At 33.1% G+C, this 20,330-nt stretch overlaps 2 protein-coding genes across 2 annotated transcripts; both read right to left on the reverse strand.

Annotated features, from left to right (window-relative positions):
* Positions 1–661: 661 nt before the first annotated feature.
* LOC140039634 (ras-related protein Rap-2c-like) lies at positions 662–5,891 on the reverse strand. Its single transcript, XM_072085253.1, has 5 exons — positions 5,818–5,891; positions 2,876–2,980; positions 2,544–2,600; positions 2,180–2,253; positions 662–1,799 (listed from the first exon to the last, which is right to left on the reverse strand). Exons 2-5 carry the CDS (start codon positions 2,949–2,951, stop codon positions 1,299–1,301), a joined length of 708 nt encoding a protein of 235 aa, XP_071941354.1. The 5' UTR covers positions 2,952–2,980; positions 5,818–5,891; the 3' UTR covers positions 662–1,298.
* Positions 5,892–10,772: 4,881 nt separating this feature from the next.
* LOC140039635 (mitochondrial coenzyme A transporter SLC25A42-like) lies at positions 10,773–20,310 on the reverse strand. The gene is made up of 7 exons (XM_072085254.1): positions 20,233–20,310; positions 19,332–19,495; positions 18,991–19,102; positions 18,604–18,787; positions 13,428–13,544; positions 12,813–12,964; positions 10,773–12,478 (listed from the first exon to the last, which is right to left on the reverse strand). The coding sequence occupies exons 2-7, from the start codon at positions 19,455–19,457 to the stop codon at positions 12,159–12,161; spliced, it is 1,011 nt and encodes a 336-aa protein (XP_071941355.1). The 5' UTR covers positions 19,458–19,495; positions 20,233–20,310; the 3' UTR covers positions 10,773–12,158.
* Between the last annotated feature and the right edge of the window lie 20 nt (positions 20,311–20,330).

The raw sequence follows: 20,330 nt of genomic DNA on the forward strand, positions 1-20,330 counted from the left end.
GGTATCTTTTACCTACTAGGCTAGGCCTAGTCATTAAGGTAATGATTTTTAATGTAATTATTATTATTTCCTAATCAAAATACAACAAACATTGAAGTACACATGCAGGCACAAAATATATCGGACAATGTATCATCACATTGCCTAGGCCTACACTGCCCAGCTAGTCATCAGGCACCCAGCCTTCCATTCCCCATACTATACCAAATGCTTAGGCCTATGCTAAATACAGTGATGCCTAGCTTAGTTAAGTTAGGCCAAGTCATTTAAACTTACCCTGCTCTCCCACTTTTCCAATTGACTGCGGTTATTAACATCCAATGATTTTCTTCAAATACTATATTAAGAATCATAACCTTCATTAAATTATGTTCCATTTCATTGTAGCTGTCCTAACCGTCACTAACCGAGATCGTCTGCTCAAAGTGATGCTAAACCGCAAACCACCAAACAACACAATTTCCTGTTCTCTGATTGGTAGAATCTTCCAAAATTAGTTTCACGAAGAATCAGCCAATCAGAGCAGAGTTTTACTGATCTGATTTTTGTACAAATCCACAAAAGAACTTTGTATACAGCACATACCTCTTCACAACAAATTTAATAATAAATATTGTAACATTTTCGAACACATTGGACAACCAAAAGACAATAGCCTAGACCTTATATATAAAAATATGATTTTTTTTTACAATATGATAATAAGCTTGTGATTGGTCAAATCACTTTTAGGTCTGCGTTACGCTTACGTTCTGTTTCGTCTCTAGTGGGAACCATGCCTTAACAAATAATAAATATAGTGTCTTTACCTGAATAAATCACGGGTCTAAACGTGAAAGAGTTATTTTATACATAGACGTAATTTATAAAAATTACACAATGTTCATTATCAAAAAGGTACCGCATCTGTCACGGTAAATAATCGTTATTATGGTATAAACAGTAAGACAAATATTTTTAAAATAAACGAAATTGCACAAAAGCACTCGCATCTCATTTTGATTGCAAAACTCTTTCTTTCCTTTTATGAATTTAATTTCTGCATGCATTTGTACAGTAGCAGTAATAATTTAATTTCATTGCACATTGTCCATGGTTAGCGGTTCTCTAACTCTGTATTAATCATTAGCCGGGTTTAAGTTGGTTTTATAGTCATCGCTAACTTTGTAGTGTAGGAACAAACTTACTTAGGTAAAATAACTTGCCCTAAACGAGCCCTATGTTTATGAATAAAATATATACACATTTCTGTTCAAAAGTCCATTATCTTGACATATTACAGTTTGTCAACTCAGAATTCAAAGAGCTGGACATGTTTTCCTTCTTTCCGTCAACCTCGGATGCAACGATATCGGAGGCGATTTCTGAGTTTTGTTTTCCGCTATTGATCCAGACGAGGAATGGCTAAGTAACTTTGCTTGATTGATATGAACATTAAGGATGCTCATGGCTCTCTTTAATTTTGAACACTTTCTTGGAAGATTTGATTTTCTATTTTGCAATACCTCACTTGCCAGATTTAACACCATGTCATTTATTCGATGTGTGTCAACGGCCGCTGATAATTCATAGAATTTCCAGTTATTCTCTCTAGCAAGGGTGAAACCATCTTTGTAGGAAACATGGCGACCTTGTTCAAGCTCTCGTTTGTTTCCTATCAGGATTACTGGAAGATTGCTCTTGCTGCTCGAGACGATCTTATCACGAAAGGATTTCGCCGCAGCAAAACTTTTCTTTGAAAGAATTGAGTACACATATAAAACAGCGTCTGCATTCGCAAGATAGTTATCTAGTGTGTCCTGTAAAGAAAATAAATTCGTATTGATGTTTAGGCCTATTATTTTTATTCTCTAGACTAATAGATGAGTTTTGTAAACAAATACTAATTAATGGACCTGGGGGTATGTATAAACATTTGTATAAAGCTAAATTCAATGAAAACATAAATCAAGATTCTGCAATTATGACAAAAACATTCTTTTAGTACAGCAGGCCACGTACTCTTATGTTAGGGATTTTTTCAATTCGTTCTGTACATTCTTATATTATACTCCATGTTTCTTGATTTTAAAATACAAAATTCGTTTGTAAATATATCACTATACTGAATGTTTTACTATAAATTATGTAACATGTTTTATTAACAATAGTTTAATCGTATGCCTAGCTGATTACCCACCTGTCCGGCCGTGTCATAAATCTCTAACTTCACTGCTTTTCCATCAATCGTTTCGTATTTGTCATAACAGCATTCTATAATTAAAAAAAAATAAAAAGTATGTTTACACCTACATTTATTACCGATCACCATGAAACATAATTTCCTACAGAATTAAAGAGATAAAACATGACTTTATTGTCCAAATTAGAAATTACATTTATCGTTGTCATAGTAAATTACATTGAATATACAAAATGCAAAATAATACTATCCTATACTTTGAGAGGTGAGAGAGTTTGTACGTTTGTCCGTTATTATAGTATACACGCGCGCATTCATGATTATCAATTGAATTATTTTTTTTAAAACAAAATTGACTTACCTAAATTTGGATCATATTCGTGTAAGTATCTACCACAAAGAAATCTCACAGCAATGGCTGTAAACAAAATAGTCATTAAGTTAAATAACCTTATACCAGTACATAATGTCTATATGCAAAACAATTTTATGTACCGTGCGGTATCTTAATCAACATATAGTTCTTAGTAGTGTAAATAGTTAGCACAATAACCGAAGTTTTATATTTACTTTAAGCCATTTGGAACACATGATGGACACCTCACTTTCCTAGTGGAAAGTTCTTGTGAACAATCCTCTAGTTAACATTTCTTATAATGCTATTTTATACTGATGTTTGATTTGTACTCGTACCTGATTTGCCAACTCCATCTTCACCTAGCAAAACAAATCTTAGTTTTATTCCAGAGTTTCTTTTATCAGTTTTCATCTTTGAGATTTCTTCTTTTTTTTCCAAATCTGAAATAAAACAAACTAGTGTTAAAATGAGTTTGTTGCGTAGGAGGCCTACTGATACAAAATAATCAAACCGTGTCCATTTTTTCTCTAATGATTGTAGGGACACTTGTTTGTGTGTGAAAGAAGGTCTGTTTTTAAAACTCTGACATGAACATTCGTTGGTAAATTAATTCATATATTTATAAAGTATATTATTATTAGTTAGTACATAATTACGTCAGACAATAACATGATTTATATGAAGATAGGTATAGTTTGCTTTCATTCAATCTAAAGGCTAAGAGGGTATCATTATAATATTATCAGCTTAATTAATTAAACTGTGTGTGCTAAAATACATCATAGTTTTCTATCACATCTACGTCATGCGACAAAATTGAGGTTTTTTTTTAACTGGAGTATTTGTTCCCAATTGTTTAAAGGCTATGAGGAGGTTATCAATTATAATATTCCGTGTTTGCTAAACACATTGTTGTCTTATATCTTTATTATTAGCACGTAATTGATACGTCAGGTAACAAAATTGATTTCTTTAAGGGTATAGTTTACTCTCATTTTCATCTCAAAGGCCATCATATATCAATTATATTATCATCAGATGAATATTAATCCAAATCGTGCGTGCGAAATATATATTATTAGGCTGCGTTGCTTTTCTCCTTGACAGAGCGAACCGTATTGTTTAATAATAGTGTTTCTGACGTGGATTGTTTTATTTGATTGGAAGCCGTCGGGTAAAGCATCATCCTACACAATGATACCTTATTATTAGGCCTTCAGTGCTTCACTGACGCTGCCAGCAATACACCTACGTCATTAATCTGGTTCGTATTTATTTTTAAGACAATTGAATGATGATTTTCGCAGAGTAGTATTATTAGAATGATGTGTGGTCGAGAACCAAATGTCAACAATTAATTACAAGAAGATTCGACCTAAACCTTCACTGACTAACTAGTTTTCGCTAGGCCATACCAATTTTTTTTTCGAAGCTGAAATACATTATACATTTATCCTTTCCGTGTATAGTACTATTTTTAGACGAAGTTGAGACAACCCCTTTTCTACCACCTAAATATTTTAGTATTAACTTCGATAATAATCAGAAAACGATAGTAAATTGTGACAAAATCTGCCAACCGTCTATTTTATAATAATAAATGCATACAAATTCGTTACCCACCCACTTCTGCTTCTCCTAGTTTTACCCAATGATAAAACAAGTCAGGTGCCATATACCGTGTAAAGTCTACAACGAGTCGTACAGTAGGCTAACGATGAATTCATGTAATTACCAGTGTTGTATTTTTGTCTTAAATACAGCAATACAGTAATTATAACCTTTACATTTTTTTAACAATTTCGATTTGGTTCTTTGTAGAGATACTCATGCCCGAATGATCGTGATTAAATTTGATTGGCGTGTACATCGTACTTAACACAGTTTTGTTTTTAGATTTAGATACCATTTGCATTATTTAATTGTAGGGTTTTAGTAGTATTGTAGTGTCGTAATAGCTGTAGATTAAATATACTGTAAGGTTACAAAAATATAATCTAATACCACAACGTTAAGTAAGCAGTTACAAAGAAAAGATAAATGTTCTTTGTCATTATTATTTAAACAAACCTTGGACTTAAGGAACATTGCTCTTTTTAGTCAGGCGGATCGTTCTTTTTGGGACAACTACTCATTAAAACAAATATATACACAAATGTATAGAATACCGTACAAGAAGTTTGTGGATTATTGCTATTACTGCTATTATATGAAAAATAATCTTTGTATGCCTATTGTGTGCATAGTATTCTTACATGGAGGAATAGTTATTGTAATGTTCTTGTAATTCACTATAAAGTGAACCCCGGTATGAAACGCCCAACTAATGTTAATGTACACATTGAATGAATTAAACAATTATGAAAATTATTCTTTATTCTTTATTTCAAGCCAACAGTGTAAAACACCAATTACAGGTTATACACAAAGTCAATATTATTTAACTCTAGGGTAATCCCGTCGCCTGGTTAATAGAAAGGTATTGTTAGATTTGAGTGTGGCAAGTGCTATAACGAATAAATATGATCAGATTTTTAGACTCATACCAACTTTATGGCTTATGGCATTTTGAGCCATACACTGTGGAAGCCTAAACATTCTAAAAGTTGAGTCCAGAGACCGTTCAATTCATCATTTGTGTGTATATGTAGGCCTACATACAATTACAATCATGTAGGCCTATGTGTAAAGTAATACTGTAATAATTGTGCTAGGAACATACGACAAGTAACTATGTAAGAGTACATACCCATTATGAATAATACATAAAAAGACCAAAAACTTTTGACAAAAACGTACATTAGAATAGTAAATCCCCTGATGATGACAGGATTTGCACCAGAAACTTGTTTTATATCATTAATTACATTTTGAAGTTTGAAATCTTTAATTACACTTTGAAAGCCAGTAGCGAGAAAGTTTAATTCCTACGTTTGTTTTTTAATTTAAGTATTTTTTGCTTTAAATTACATTTTTTTTTCAGGTAAATAATTGTTTGGTTAACGTGAATAACTTATGTGACAAAATGACACATTCAAAAACAAACTTGAAATAAAAAATATTTTTCAGGGGGACAATAATATCTTTAAAACTGTTACGTCAACAAGCGAGCAGCGTTTTTTGTAAGAAATATTTCTTGTTTAAATCATTATCAAAAAACACAAAAATATGATCCTTCTATTCTACACACAGTCATTAAAAGAACTATTTATATTACAAATATCACTTTAAAGTGGACACAACAGTGGATATAAACACTCAGTAACACAGTACTTACTTGAGGTTTATCTTGATCGGGAACAATAATCACACAAGGATCACCAACCGACAAGATAACGATGTTGCTCCGGCGAATCACAAAAACCAATTGCACAGACTATAGCTCGTAGCTCGATTTTTATACGCAGTACTTTGAAACAACGACGTTTTTAAACGCTTGGTTAGACACATTGTGTTACGTCAGAGTGCTGACGGTATCATGATAATTTATAGAAATGGAAATCTTGTTGTTAATTTGCTGCTTATTATTATTTACAGATATTAATTTTATAATTAAGTTGCTTTGTAAATCAGTTGATCAACATTTTGATTAATTATAGTCTCACAATATTTCTTTAAGAATCAATAAAAAAGGTATAAATAACGTGTTTATATCTACCGTATGATTTTATTGCAAGTTTGCATATAACCTGGTGGGACCACTGGCTTGTGTGTTCAGAGCGACCACAGAATATTGATGGTACACAAATGTCAAATCATAGAGGATATACATGTGTAATTTGCCATCATCTTTAAACGTCTTCATATTATTTTTTTTTTAATAAATCAATATAGGCCTAACATACTTAAATTAAAAATGTTAACACATTTCATCAGCATCAAGGATGTTTCTTTTTTTAAACTTTAACGATATTGTTATGTGATCATATCATTATATCACACATCTAAAGGTTAGAAATGGGCATTCTAACGTGTTACTATTAATATAGCGTTATTATGGAGTGTGGCATAGGGGGTGGTGTTTAGCAGGACCCCCACCCACCAAAAGGACACCTTACCTTACCTTACCTTGACCTTTAGACTATAAACCTGTTAAGTCCCTCTTTGAACATCTTGGTTATATGGCTCAAACTTTAGGTTGTGGGTTTTCCAGTGTGTTTCAAGATGGGTTTTAAAATTATTTGTAGAGGAAGCATTTACTAAGTATATGATATGGCAAACTATTCCAATCATTTACTGTAGATATTGAAAAGAATTTCTGTCTGTGTTTCGATTTACTATGAACTTTTTTAATTTTAAAATTGTGGCCTCTAGTTACAGTAGACTAACTTTCGAATCACATTGTACCTAATAAAAGTGGAACCACCTTTTGTCTTCAGTAAACTTCTGTGCGGCGGTATTATATAATATATTTATATAATATATTTATATAATATATTTATTAAGCCTAAATCTATAATAATCACAAAGGCATGATGCTTGATTGGACGTCATTAAAGGCCTATAATAATGTGAATTAATGAATGATTGTAAATAAAGTACAGTATACTAATTATCCGTTATAGAGCAGTGTACAAACAGCTGAGACGACGTGAGATGTTTGTCGACAAAAAAACAACATCCGATCTTGTTTTGAAGGATGAATACACTAAAGCTTGGTTCCCACTAGAACATAACGCAAGGACGTAAACGCAACGCAAGCGTTTTAACCAATGACAAGCGAAGTTATAGACAGTTAGCAATCACAAGCGAATAAGCCATCGCTTGTGATTGGTCAATTCACTTGCGTTGCGTTACGTCGTTGTGTTGCGTCGCTAGTGGGAACCACGCTTTACTAAGGTCTACGTTCCTACTTGAATCTTAACATTAACACCTGGATATCTGGTGATTGCGAGGTGCCAATGTATCATCTGATAATTGAGTATGCCTCACTTTATGTACAATATAAACCGGTTTTATAGATGCAGTTATCTGCTTTCTTAATAAACAGTTTATAAGATAAGATTTTCCAATTGGTATTACATGATTGAATTAAAGATGTATTGTCCCCCAAAAACCTTTAAAAAAATTAAGAAAATTAAAATGAGACTTTGAATAGGCCATTTTGCAGTTTAAATAAAGTTATTCACTTTTGTAGAAAAAAAATCAACCCAACAAAAATAATCATTTCACTTATAAAAAGACAAAATAACTGTTAATTGTAACCAAAAACCATTGTCTGACAATTTAGGCCTAGGTATTTTCAGGAATTTTTTTTTTGATCCAGTTTTTGGTCAATGTGAATGTGATTAAAATAGCATATTCAACAACAAAAGTGTTAACAAATTATTTTTTTAGGGGGACAATATATCTTTATGTTTTTACTTCACATAACTTAATTATTTATCAAAAATGAACGTGGGTCATGTTACCTGAGTGGGAAAAACAACAAGGAAACATAAGAAAGCCAATCGTGTAGAACGTTCCCCGGGAGTTTATTGCAAATGTATGTAATTATCTTGAAATTGAATTTCTTAAAATTAATTATTAATATTGCAATGAATACTAAAAAAATGTGTGAATTTTATTTCAATTTATGTGTAATTTGTATAAAAATAAAGTGTGTTTTTTATTTGTAGTGAAGCGTTGTGGGCCTAATGGTGTAATTATGAGGAATTAGATCTTTATCTCTCGACGATCTACCTGTTTAACTCATCTATTTAGTTGGTTTTTTTTTGTGTGTTTGTTTGTCCAATTATTTTACTTATATAAAGTTGTATTTGAGTCTATTTCAATTTGTTTTAAGATGGATAAATGTCTTTAATACTTAGGCCCTTCTCTTGCGGACAAGGTCCAGATTAATTAAGGTTTAGCGTCAGAAGACAACGCCAGGAAAGTACAACTAATCTAGCCAGACAGTACATAACTATTTTTACGAGTCTATAACACCGAAAGTCATGCTTCACTTGATGGTTCGTTGGAATTTTCAATTATAGTAACCGCCGGTTAATGTGCCCCACGTTATGGATTATGTTTCTTCGGCAATTTCATCGCTCTAATGACGACAAACTTAATGAAAGAACAAGCTTTTAGGAGTTTGATAATATTTTGATATGTCACAATGTGTAATTGATGTTCGGAAACTTAAATGCTATGCCGTAAGAACAACATTTGTATTGATCATCTGTTTTTTATCCAAAATATTATAAATGTCTGACGTTTCCTGTGTGAATTTCAAAGTTGTTTTTTAAACTAAGGTTTTGATCGGTTTATGTTACATATAACAAGTTTACTCTTTTTGTAGTAGGCTAACACTATGAATCAAAGTGTCCACCTTAACCAATGGGTGTCCCTAGAATGTGGTAAAGCTCTGTCTAAACTATCAACATTTATGTTCCTTGTTCGGGAACAAAAATCACACAGAGATCACCAACCGACGAGATAACGATGTTGCTCCGGCGAATCACAAAAACCAATTGCAGAGTGATAAAAAAATGTGATGTGCCCATACATGATGATCTCATACCGCTACCATATTTGGGCACATCACACTTTGTCAAACTAGTTTGATAGTGTAGACAGAGCTTTAGCCATGTGCTAAAGATTTATTATAAGTAACGTTCATATTTTAACTCTTCATTTAAACACTTACCTACAGCGACTCTCTACAAAAGTTAACTATACTTTGATAGCGTAGACAGAGCTTTAGCAATGTGCTAAAGATTTATTATTAGTAACGTTCAGATTTTAACTCTTCATTTAAACACTTACCTACAGCGAATTAACTGTACTCACTGTGGTTTTAATATCACCTGGTGACTTACGCGCAACTGTTAATTAGTGAAACATTAATCAAAGGTTACATAATGTAGGCCTATTATGTCGCGTTGAAAACATACAAGTGTTGGAAAAAAAAAATTAACATCACTGACATTAAGACGTACAATTAGGGGCATTTACCCCATGTTTAGCATCACTGTAGTATTCTAATACGTCATTTAAATGTCAATGAAGACAAGACGTATTACAAGATAAATACTTTAAAAACAACTGTCTACTGTATGTACGTTTGAATTATTATATGTCTTAAAGGGAAATTCCAGTTTAAAACGTTTGTTATAAAATATACTTTACCACATTGATAACGACAGTCTCCCGGGCCTTCAAATCGGTGCTCAGGAATCTTGTGTGGTAACATTTGGCAACTGATGGAGACCGCTCAGATGTAAGTCCCCTTAAGTGGGGATTTAGAGGGATATACCTGGCAGTATCATTATATTATTTTGTTTTTTCTTAGTGACGTTTGTTCTTCATGTATGTATCGAAATCAAATCGATGAAATGTCATTACATGTATTCAGACCCATCAATGCATTTATAGAAACAATCGAAATTTGTATTCTGTAGACACTAGAACCCGTTAAAATCGTGTATTTTTAGTCTACTGTTGTTGGTGGCCTACCGCTCCTCTGAACTATTCTACAAGTGCGTCATCATTTACAGGGGATGTTGGTGTATATATTACACGCTCATCAAATGTTGTAGACGGCTTCACTTCAACGATCTCGTATCAACTTTTACCGTTCAAGGAACAAACATATTGTTTAATTTCTTAATTTCAAGATGTGGATGCAAGCATTTAATTAACAGAAATGAATGGCAACAGCGCTGAACAATCCCTACTCTTTTCAAGATATTCGCTGAGATTAAGTGCACACGATCCATGTGTTCACTGGACCTCCACTTCCATCCTCATGTCCATATATGGGCACATCACATTTTTTGTCACATAAAATTTGATAGTGTAGACAGAGCTTTAGGTTGAACTTGAATGACAATATTGAATATTCAATATGTTTTGTTTATTTCAAATTATTCAAATATTTCACTATAATACAATTATTCCATTTATGGGATAAAGATTAACGAGCACTACAGGATGTTTAGTGTAGCATTTAAGTAGTCATGTTACCACTTTTTTTTGTTAAGCTAAAAAAAGAGATTGTTTGCATTTTCTTAAATTTTTTGCCTATGCCCTTTATTAATATTTATATGTATTGTTTTGTAACAGCGGTTTCAAGTTATAATAAGCTATGCTTCAAAGATTCCCCCTTTCCATTCTTTTTTTTTGTCTTTGTACTATGATTATTTATGTATTTTTATGATTTTGTGAATGGAAATAAAGAAAGAAAGTAAAATATTGGGTAAAGTCAGTGCATCACAACCGCACATATACTTACAGTACATAAAATAATGAGTTTAACAAATCTTTTTATTACACACAGTAACTCTATAATTTTTACAAATATTTTCATAATCAATTATATTCTAAAATAAACTTATAAACATTTTGTAATTTTGCACATTGTGATTATATTACAGAAACCAAAAATATTACATTTTTGGAAATATTTCTTAGTATTTTAATTTGCATTTATAATTAATCAAATACTGTAAACATTTACAGTAATTTGTTTAAACACTCTTTTTAATTAGCAAAAAAACCTTTCTATTTTATTTTTCAACAGTTTTCAACAGTCAAATAGTTCATTCACAATGTTTACATTTGGCAAATTCGATTCGGAAATCTCTGTGCTTAACAGTTTTTATTCTAATAGTAATGTTAATTAATGTATGCTTTATCTTGCTGTCAGTGTCACTACCTTCAAAATACTCCATTAACAAAATACTCAATGAAAAAAATATACGCAATGTTAAAGTCCTAATCAAATACGCCAACTGTTGTATTAATAGTCACAATTATACATTAAGAGGGTACAGCACGTCACTGTGTTTCAATTCAACACTTTTTTTTAATTCATGGGAAAATGCATTCAAGTAATTCACAGTATAATTAGCTATTTTATAATAGCATTTACAATTTTAAAAAAATTGTTGTGCGCTCAATTTATTAAAGATGTTATGCCATTTGGTATAATAAAACATTAGTATAATAATAAAAATGATTTTTGAGTTTACGTATAAAAAAATGAATGTATACATAAAATGTCAATTGAAAATATAAAGAAAATCAAAAGTTTATTATAAATTCTATTCACACACACTAACATACATAGATGTTTTGTATTACATTTATTTAAAATAATAAATCTATTTATTATATGATATTTAAAAAATATTGTTGATAATCAACTAAACATTAAAGATAAAACTCATCTATAACTCCCTGAGTTTATAAAAGTTCCCGAAAAGAATTTGAGTATAAAGCATAGGTGTTTTTGGAAGAGGGTTAAAAATCATATTTGGACTTAATGTTGATATTTATTGGTTGAAAACGGTTCAAATTATATAAGAATAAAAATTGATTGTTTGCACCCCTCATCCTTGAATGCATAGTTTAACAACTTAATGCCAACAAGAATTAAAAACTAAACTACTATAGTTTTTATTAAAAATCTTCATTCTCAGAGTTGTATGGTATATAATTGTAGACAAAAAATTGTATATATGGCGTCTGGCAAAATTCTAATTTTTTAATTTATTTAATTAAAACTGGTTTTCTTCCAATCAATGCTCAATGAGTTTGGTTAGACGACACTATTTGGCTGTTATTGGAACTGGCTTTTAATTAGAGAGAAGGGTTTTTAATTAGAGGTCTACAGGGAACTAACCTTTATTGTCAGGAGTCTTGATACAATTTTGTACTTCTGATGTAATTACTTGTTAAGTCATATACTGTAAAGCTAATGCCCACTGCAATAGGTCCTTTAATCCAGTTCATACTAAGACCCTTATACAGTCCCCCAATTATACCGGCTTCTTGGACAATTACATTAGCAGTGTTTACAATACTTTCATAGCTATAAGTAGTGATTCCGGCAGTTTGCATTCGTCTACGTATTACGTCTAACGGATAAGAAGCGGATTGTCCGCAGAGACCGGCTAAAGCACCAAATAGTAACCGTTCTTGAGGGTTAGGGTCAGCACCATTATGATGATCTATAAATAAGTTAAACAAAGTTTTTTTATTTAAAACATTTCAAGATATCTTACAGGAAATATATAACACATTTGAGTTGTCTTGAGCTGTTTTGCCGTGAGAAAAAATTCTGACAGCTGACAAGTTACAACTCCTGCTATAAACAAAATTGAGTAAGTATACTCCACTATGAAATTGTGTAAAGTTTAAGGTTGAGCTTATTTCAGACAATCAAACATAACTTAAATACATGTGACACACAATCAATTTGTATTACTCAAAATTATGCAGATGGATTATACTTCCGGGGAGGCTTAGTTAGACCAGATTTAATAAAAAATAAATGTAACTTACCAGAATACAGTCCTTTTAACGATTCATATGTAAAGAATGAGATTCCTCCATAAGGAATCACACCAAGAATAGTAGGCGTAAAACCACGATAAAAAGTGCGAGGTCCTTCCTCTTGAAAGATTTTGATAAAAATACTTGAAAGACCTTTATACCTTTTAAAAAGAAATTTATTTGGAAATATTACATTAATGCTTTTTAATTAAGATACATTTTAGATGGGCTTAAAAGTTAAAATTTGTTCTATTGGAAGAAATTGTCAGATTCTGAACCATGACTTGGTCACACATCATGCCATTTTATGCCCAGTATCTTAAGCAAATTCTGTATATACAATGCCGTAAATCTGTCACATATGGAGCCTTTATTTAGTTAATTGTTCAAAGGTTAGGTCTGTAACAGCCTTTGACATGTGGCACTATAATTGAGAATTTGACTATGATACTGAATAAACTAAATACTGTATACAGTACCAAGAACTGCTTCTGTATATACACTACACAGCTAAGAAAATAGTATAATAATTTATGCAAAAACTACTATTTTAATGATTTAGAAACTTACTAAAAATGAAATTAATGAATGAAATGAAACAATATTCAAATGTGTGTCATTTACCTGGTTTTATGTGTAATTGCCATTCTTGCTCTAACCATGTCTAAAGGATAAGTAAAAGATGCAGCAGTAACTCCTGCTAAAGAGCCAGCTAGAAATCGGTATGGAGGCGATAACATTCTGAAATATGATAATAAATAAAATATATCTCACAGATTTGTACTCTGAAAAATACCTGAAGACTCTAGAATCTTAACTTTAAAAAACTTGTGTGTCTAGCTTCTTTCTATCATCATGAAGGAATGTTTATGTATTGCCATCAGTGGGTGTTTTAGATAGGTATGACACAACACAACGGCGCAGATCCGTTTTTAATAGTGGGAGGGACGTATAGATTTACTGATTTTTACATTCCACTACCGCTGCATTGCGAAATCATGCAGTCCGTATAATTGCTAATTGGGATCATCAAAGCAATGTTAAGCATTCCGAAACACAGTTTTACCACAGGTGGATTCAAAGCAATTATTTTGGGTTACGCACTTTTTCGGCACTGATGCACCACTGATTATATGCACGCAAAATCTATTTTTCTTAGATACTTATTTTACTTGTTTACTTGTTTCCCGTACACTATCGTCTACGGGATCGAGGCGAAGCACTCAGTGCTTAAAAGCCCCTCTTAGCAATAAAATCATATTCTATATAGGGTGAAAACTTCAGCGGGTGGTTAGACCATGCGACGTTAAGTTTTGCTTTGAACAAGTTCACCGTAGCACATGAAACTACATCCATAGGCAGAGCATTCCATAAGAGAATAACTCTCCTGGAGAACGTGTCCCTCCTAATATTAAGACGAGAGCTTTTAAACTTGAGTTTATATGGGTGTCCACAGGTCCGAGATTCTAGATCAAATTCAAAAAATGTGTTGATCGAAATACGATCGAAACCTTTAACAATCCTAAAAACTTGGATAATATCTGCTCTCTGCCTTCGATATCTCATGGTAGGAAGACCAAGAATTCTCAAACGTTGTTCATAAGGAATATTACGGTACCTAGGAATCAATCTTGTTGCTCTTTGCTGGACCTTCTCTATTTCATCCTGATCTCGTTTTCTAATAGGATTATAAACAGTGTTACAATATTCAAGCGTTGGCCTGACAATAGACTTATACAGCTTCAAAAATCCATCTTTATTCAAGAATTTAAAAGATCTATAAATCATTCCTAGTTTCTTATTAGCTCTTTTACAAATATCCGCTACATGCAAATTAAAGATTAAACTATGATCAAAGGTAACACCTGTAGATCTTTCTCCTGCTTTACCTCATGTAGTAAATTACCAGCCATTGAATACAATAAATTGGGATTATCACGACCATAATGAAATACCTTACACTTAGTGTCATTAAAAGGCAATTGCCAAACATTAGACCAATGGGAAGCACTGTCAATGTCTCTTTGAAATAAATCTGCATCATCAATGTTATTGACCACTCTATACAACTTGGTGTCGTCTGCAAATAAACGTATACTAGATTCGACAACATCAGGTAAATCGTTAATGAAGATTGAAAATAAGATTGGGCCCACAACGCTACCCTGTGGAATTCCACTTAATACTGGAGCCTGTGATGACAATTGACCATTGACACTAACTCGTTGTGTTCTATTTGACAAATAATTAGAGAACCATCCTAGTAGATTTCCCGTAATACCAAAACCTTTCAATTTGACTAGAAGCCTTTTGTGTGGCACACTATCGAATGCCTTTTTATAGTCTAAATAGACACAATCAAAGCTATCATGGTTATCCAGGTTAGTAGTCCAACTCTCCAGGACATCAAGTAGTTGTAATGCACATGATCTACCTTGTCTGAATCCAAATTGCTCATTGCACAAAAGACCATTACTCTCAAGATACATTACAAGTTTATCCCTAATAATCCTTTCCATCATTTTCCCTATGACCGACGTTAAACTAACCGGTCTGTAGTTAGCCGGGTCCTCCTTTTTGCCTTTCTTAAATATAGGTATTACAATTGCCTCCTTCCACGATAGAGGGACCTTCTGATCATTGAATAATCTAGTGAATATTAGACTGAGAGGGTAAGCAATTTGATCCTTTAATTCAATCAAAACCCGTGGGTGAAAGCCATCAGGGCCAGCTGACTTATCTATAACTAAGTTAGACAACAGCTTATGAATATCTTCTACGTTAAACTCAATATCTGACATAGAAGCCTCAATCTTTTTATCAAGATTCGGAACATTCGATAAGTTCTCCTTACAAAAGACACTGCTAAAAAAAGAATTAAAACACTCGGCTTTATCTTGGTCATCTACAACAAGTTTACCTTCAACATTTCTAAGAGTAGGAATACCAGATCTGGTGTTTAACTGAGAATTTACATAGCGCCAAAAAGACTTTTCATTGACTTTAACCTCATTTGCAATCTTATTTTCGAAGATGCTTTTAGAACTCTTAATCAAATTGACAGTATCATTCCTTACTCTAATAAACGTGTTCCATTTGACACTAGCACAGTCATGCCCTTTACGTTTTGCTTTGATATACTGTTTCCAGCATTTATTCTTCTGTTTAATAGACTTATCAACCTCCTTAGTATACCACAAAGGTCTCTTAACATTTCCAGACAAGTGTTTCTTACACTTTGGAACAAACTGTTCCATACCTCTAGATAATATCTCTTCAAAAGAACCGTGCGAGTGTAACCCGTCCTTATCCAATAACTCAGTGTCCCAATCGACACCATCAAGAAAACCACGAAACTTATCATAATCAGCATGGAAATAATTTCTGACCTCTACCACCTCTTCTTTGATTAAATTAACTGGAATTTTAAATTGAAGTACCATATGATCACTCTTACCTAATGGTGGAGCTTGAAGGACCTCACTAATAGAATCCTCATTAGATGTAAGTACAAGGTCCAGAACATTGGCCTGTTCTCCTATTCTGTAACGGGTTGGGTCTCGTACATGCTGAGCTAAAAATAAGTCATTAATGGTGTCGAAAAAATTATGACTATTTTTACCATCTTCACCAGTCACATATCCTAGCTCCCAATTAATACTCCTATAATTGAAATCTCCAACTATAATAAAATCAGAACAAGAAAAGGATGTCACTTTTCTAAACAGAGAACACAAAGCAGAATTATTGACACTAGATCCGGCGTCACTTCTATACACACATCCAATTAAAAAGGTGCGATCCTTGACTTTAATCTCAACAAACATGGATTCCTCAAACAAAATATCTTTAAACAAAACCGGAGTGGCAGACATCCCATTTCGAACATAAATAACTCCTCTACCAGATGAAAGCTTTTCATTTGGCAAAAACATCTGAAAACCAGGGATATGAAACTCCTCTATAGACAATTCAAAAAAGTACTTCTTTGGTAGAATCTCAGTCAAAGCAATGATATCTACTTTCTCTGAAGATAAACGCAACAGAAGCTCATTCTTCTTATTTAGAAGGGAATCACAATTTGTATAAAACACATTAAAAAAATCATTAACATCTTCTGACTGCGTAGAACTTACATTGTTAGGTAGTGTTCTCTTCCGATTGGGTAGTGCTTTGGGAACGAAACCGAGTTATTTTCCCCCTTCTAATTACCAAGTCTTTTTCCCCTTTGCTTTGCCTATCCCTCAATATGTCCCTAAGTTTATTATACTCATCACGTTCCTTTATTGTTCTATCATTACTTACTGCGCACTTTTTTTGTATAGCAATTTCAAAGGCATCTCTTTTGATACATTCCTCCTTGAAAACTACCTTTATAGGGCGGCACCCATCATCTCTGTGTTTACCCACCCGGAAAAATGTTCTCATTTCGACCTCTAGGTCAATATCCTCGAAAATACCTGCCAATTTACTGAGGTCATCATTTTTTCTTCTATCTGAGTCATTACTCTTGGACTCATCTATTCTATATAGCATCAAATTAGATTTTCTTTTCAATCTCTCATTTTCATCCTTAAGTCTATTTTCAATTATTGTCTTAACATCCTCATTATTAACAACACTAGACGACTGGGATAACTTTTTAATATCCTCTTTATTGATCTCTACCTCAGATTTAATTGCTTCAATTGTTTTAATCATGGTTTTTTGTGTCTCATTAACATTATTAATAAGACCCATGAAATTGCCTACTGAGACTGAGCAGCTCCTACAGTACCAAAAAATGGATGAGTCATCTTTGGATAGCCACTTATATTTGGCTTCATTAATTTTCTGACAATCTATGTGGAACCATAGCTTACAAAGACCGCATAAAACCGATTTGCCACCAGACATAAAATGGCCACCACATGAACCACATTCGTCTTCACCCTCGATATCTACTACCGTTTTATCAACTGTGCCTCCTGCATTACGTAATCTAGGCTTTGGCCTGGCACCTTGATCTTTGCTTTTGGAAGCCATGCCCTAACTGCTTACACAACCCTAGGCCTAGCGAAAGACAATCTAAAAAAGAAAAAATCTCACCAGTCCTTAGAATACAGTAAGAGCTCAAGCAGAAATTTGAAGCAATAAGAATAGGAATGATAATGATATGAAAGTAAACTAGCAAACAAGATTCAAAGACTTTCCGATAACAGATATTCGTCCAACCACAAACCCAGGCCTAGCAAAGACAATCTCAAAAAATCTCTCCAATCGAAAGATAAATCGAATAATACAAGGGCTTAAGCTACATTTGTAGCAATAAGAATAGTAATGGAGACTTTATGTAAGTAAAAATCGTGAATAAACTATACAAAACCAGCAAACAAGATTCAAAACTTTTACAACTTCAGAAACACGTCCAACCACCATGAAGCGCCCTCTCTAATCTGAAATTACATACGATAGGTACGTCATGCGTGTCGTAGAGGTCTTACTTTCTATTTCATTTCAATAACTTAATGATTTTGCTGTTGAAAAGTGAGGGGGACAATCACCCACTAAGAAATATGAGGGAGGACATGTCCCCCTCGTCCCCCCAGTATCTTCGCCGGTGTCAAAATGCCATTTTTAAAATGAATATTAAAACTGTACATCCTAAACAAACAACAATATAGATGCTCTGTTAACCTGTATGAGCATTATTTATAGCAGTCAAAATATACAGATATGATGTAATAACCAATTATGCAGATAGAGTACAAGTTTTGAATCTGTTTTTAATTGCTTTAAAGTAAATTTTAAACAAACTTACGTTTCATTCTCTTTTAATAATAATTTTTTATATTGTTCATGAGATGCATATTGTATTGCTGCATACGGGATAATACGGGCCATTGTTGCAGAGTTGCCGCGCCATAATCGTAAAAATCCTTCATTTTTATACGTCTTTATTAGAACTTTGTATGCTTCTCTAGCTGAAAATTTGAGCTCTGAAGCTGAAGAAACAATCAAAATGACAATTAATAGAATAAAAGTATACAATTTATTCTGATACAACTCAATAAATGTCTTCGAAATTCAAATTCACTCAAAATGTGACATCAAATGTACAATAACATGGAGCTGGGCCCGGAATGCAGATTCAGTACACTGGACATTTAATAATACAAAGTGTGTTATTTATATAACAGGTTCTTACTTTGAAAAATGATTTTTGTTCTATCGAGAGGTGCTATCGTTGTCTTGGCAACAACACCAGCTAGGGCACCGGATGAAAGAGATGACAATACAGTCTTTAAATTGGAATTTTTCTGAAAGAAAACAAAATAGTTCATAGACTACAGGAAACCAACGTAGGGTTGGACATTGACTGAATATCCTATCTTTTGCATTTTAGAAATTGAGGACAGGGGCCTGGAGCTCCAGCTGGTTCCTACATTGGATCTGCTTATTTCCAGACTGACAGAGGGTACCAAAGTAAAAATGTAAAAGTATTCAAAGGCAGGGACTGGAAAGCACAAGACACTTCCCTGTATTTACTTTTTTAGGTTCTTGCATTTTGTGTTTTTCCACTTCATCTTTTGAAATTGAAATATTGCATAGATGATGATGATCCTCTTGAATTGGATTTATTGGGTGACCTTTGTCATCATAACCTTCGGTCATTGTCCCTCTTCTTCAGAGGTGATGTCTAAATGCTAAACCTGCAATTTAAATAAAGTTATATTATTACACATCCAACAGAAAATTCACTATAGGCATGTATTAATACATGGACACAAATTCAAGGCAATATTTAACATAATATATTATAATAAAGAGTGAGTGCAGGTGAGTTCGGCCACATTTTATTTTGGTCAATATATAAAATTTATAAAATCAATGTCTGTTTGTGTTAGGTATTTTGTGTTTAATCATATCATTTTTTGTCACAGAATTGTTTTTATTGAGTTATGTATATACTGCATGCTCTTTAGCCGCTTCTTACAAAATACCAACAATTTGAAGATGATAAATGATGATGATAAATTAAACTGACATGATGGATGGGCTAGGGCCTAGGCCCACTAGCCTACTACTGTACTAGCTAGCAATATTAATATTTTAAATTATAGTTACAGGGCCATAGGCCTAGCCTAGCTAGTAACGGGAATCCCTAGTAACTAGACTCTGGGCCTAGCCTACTACTCTAGCTACTACGCCTATGGCCATCTGCTGGCCCTCAATTCATCCGTCCCCTTCTGGCCTCTCTACTCTAAACCTACCTAGCCTCTACCTAGCCTCTAGGCTAGGCCTAGCAAGTTAGGCCCTATTAGCCTACCTAGCTAGTAGGGAAGACTTTAGCCTAGCCTGGATACTTGCAATACATAGCAAAAACAACCCTCAAAATACGAACACGGGCATATTATAACGATTATTGAATTTAAATACATAATAATACCAGCATAAATTTGAAATCTGGAGGCGGATCGAAGAGAGAGGGATAGGAGCCAATTTTTTGCACTAAAAAACTTTCTTTTTGACTGTTGGTAGAGGGCG

This window comes from Antedon mediterranea, chromosome 2 (genome assembly GCF_964355755.1).
Source record: "Antedon mediterranea chromosome 2, ecAntMedi1.1, whole genome shotgun sequence".
Taxonomy (NCBI): domain Eukaryota; kingdom Metazoa; phylum Echinodermata; class Crinoidea; order Comatulida; family Antedonidae; genus Antedon; species Antedon mediterranea.

Bases quoted from the DNA above. Each gene is read 5' to 3' on its own strand.
- LOC140039635 (XM_072085254.1), bottom strand. From the start codon at position 19,457: ATGACCGAAGGTTATGATGACAAAGGTCACCCAATAAATCCAATTCAA. The intron at 19,103-19,331 runs GTAAATACAGGG...GTTTTCTTTCAG, and splicing joins AAATGCAAGAACCTAAAAAA to AAAAATTCCAATTTAAAGAC. The intron at 12,479-12,812 runs GTAAGTTACATT...ACTTATTTATAG, and splicing joins GTTAAAAGGACTGTATTCTG to ATCATCATAATGGTGCTGAC.
- LOC140039634 (XM_072085253.1), bottom strand. From the start codon at position 2,951: ATGAAAACTGATAAAAGAAACTCTGGAATAAAACTAAGATTTGTTTTG. The intron at 2,254-2,543 runs GTAAGTCAATTT...TTTTAATTATAG, and splicing joins CGAATATGATCCAAATTTAG to AATGCTGTTATGACAAATAC. The intron at 1,800-2,179 runs GTGGGTAATCAG...TTTTCTTTACAG, and splicing joins TTTATGACACGGCCGGACAG to GACACACTAGATAACTATCT.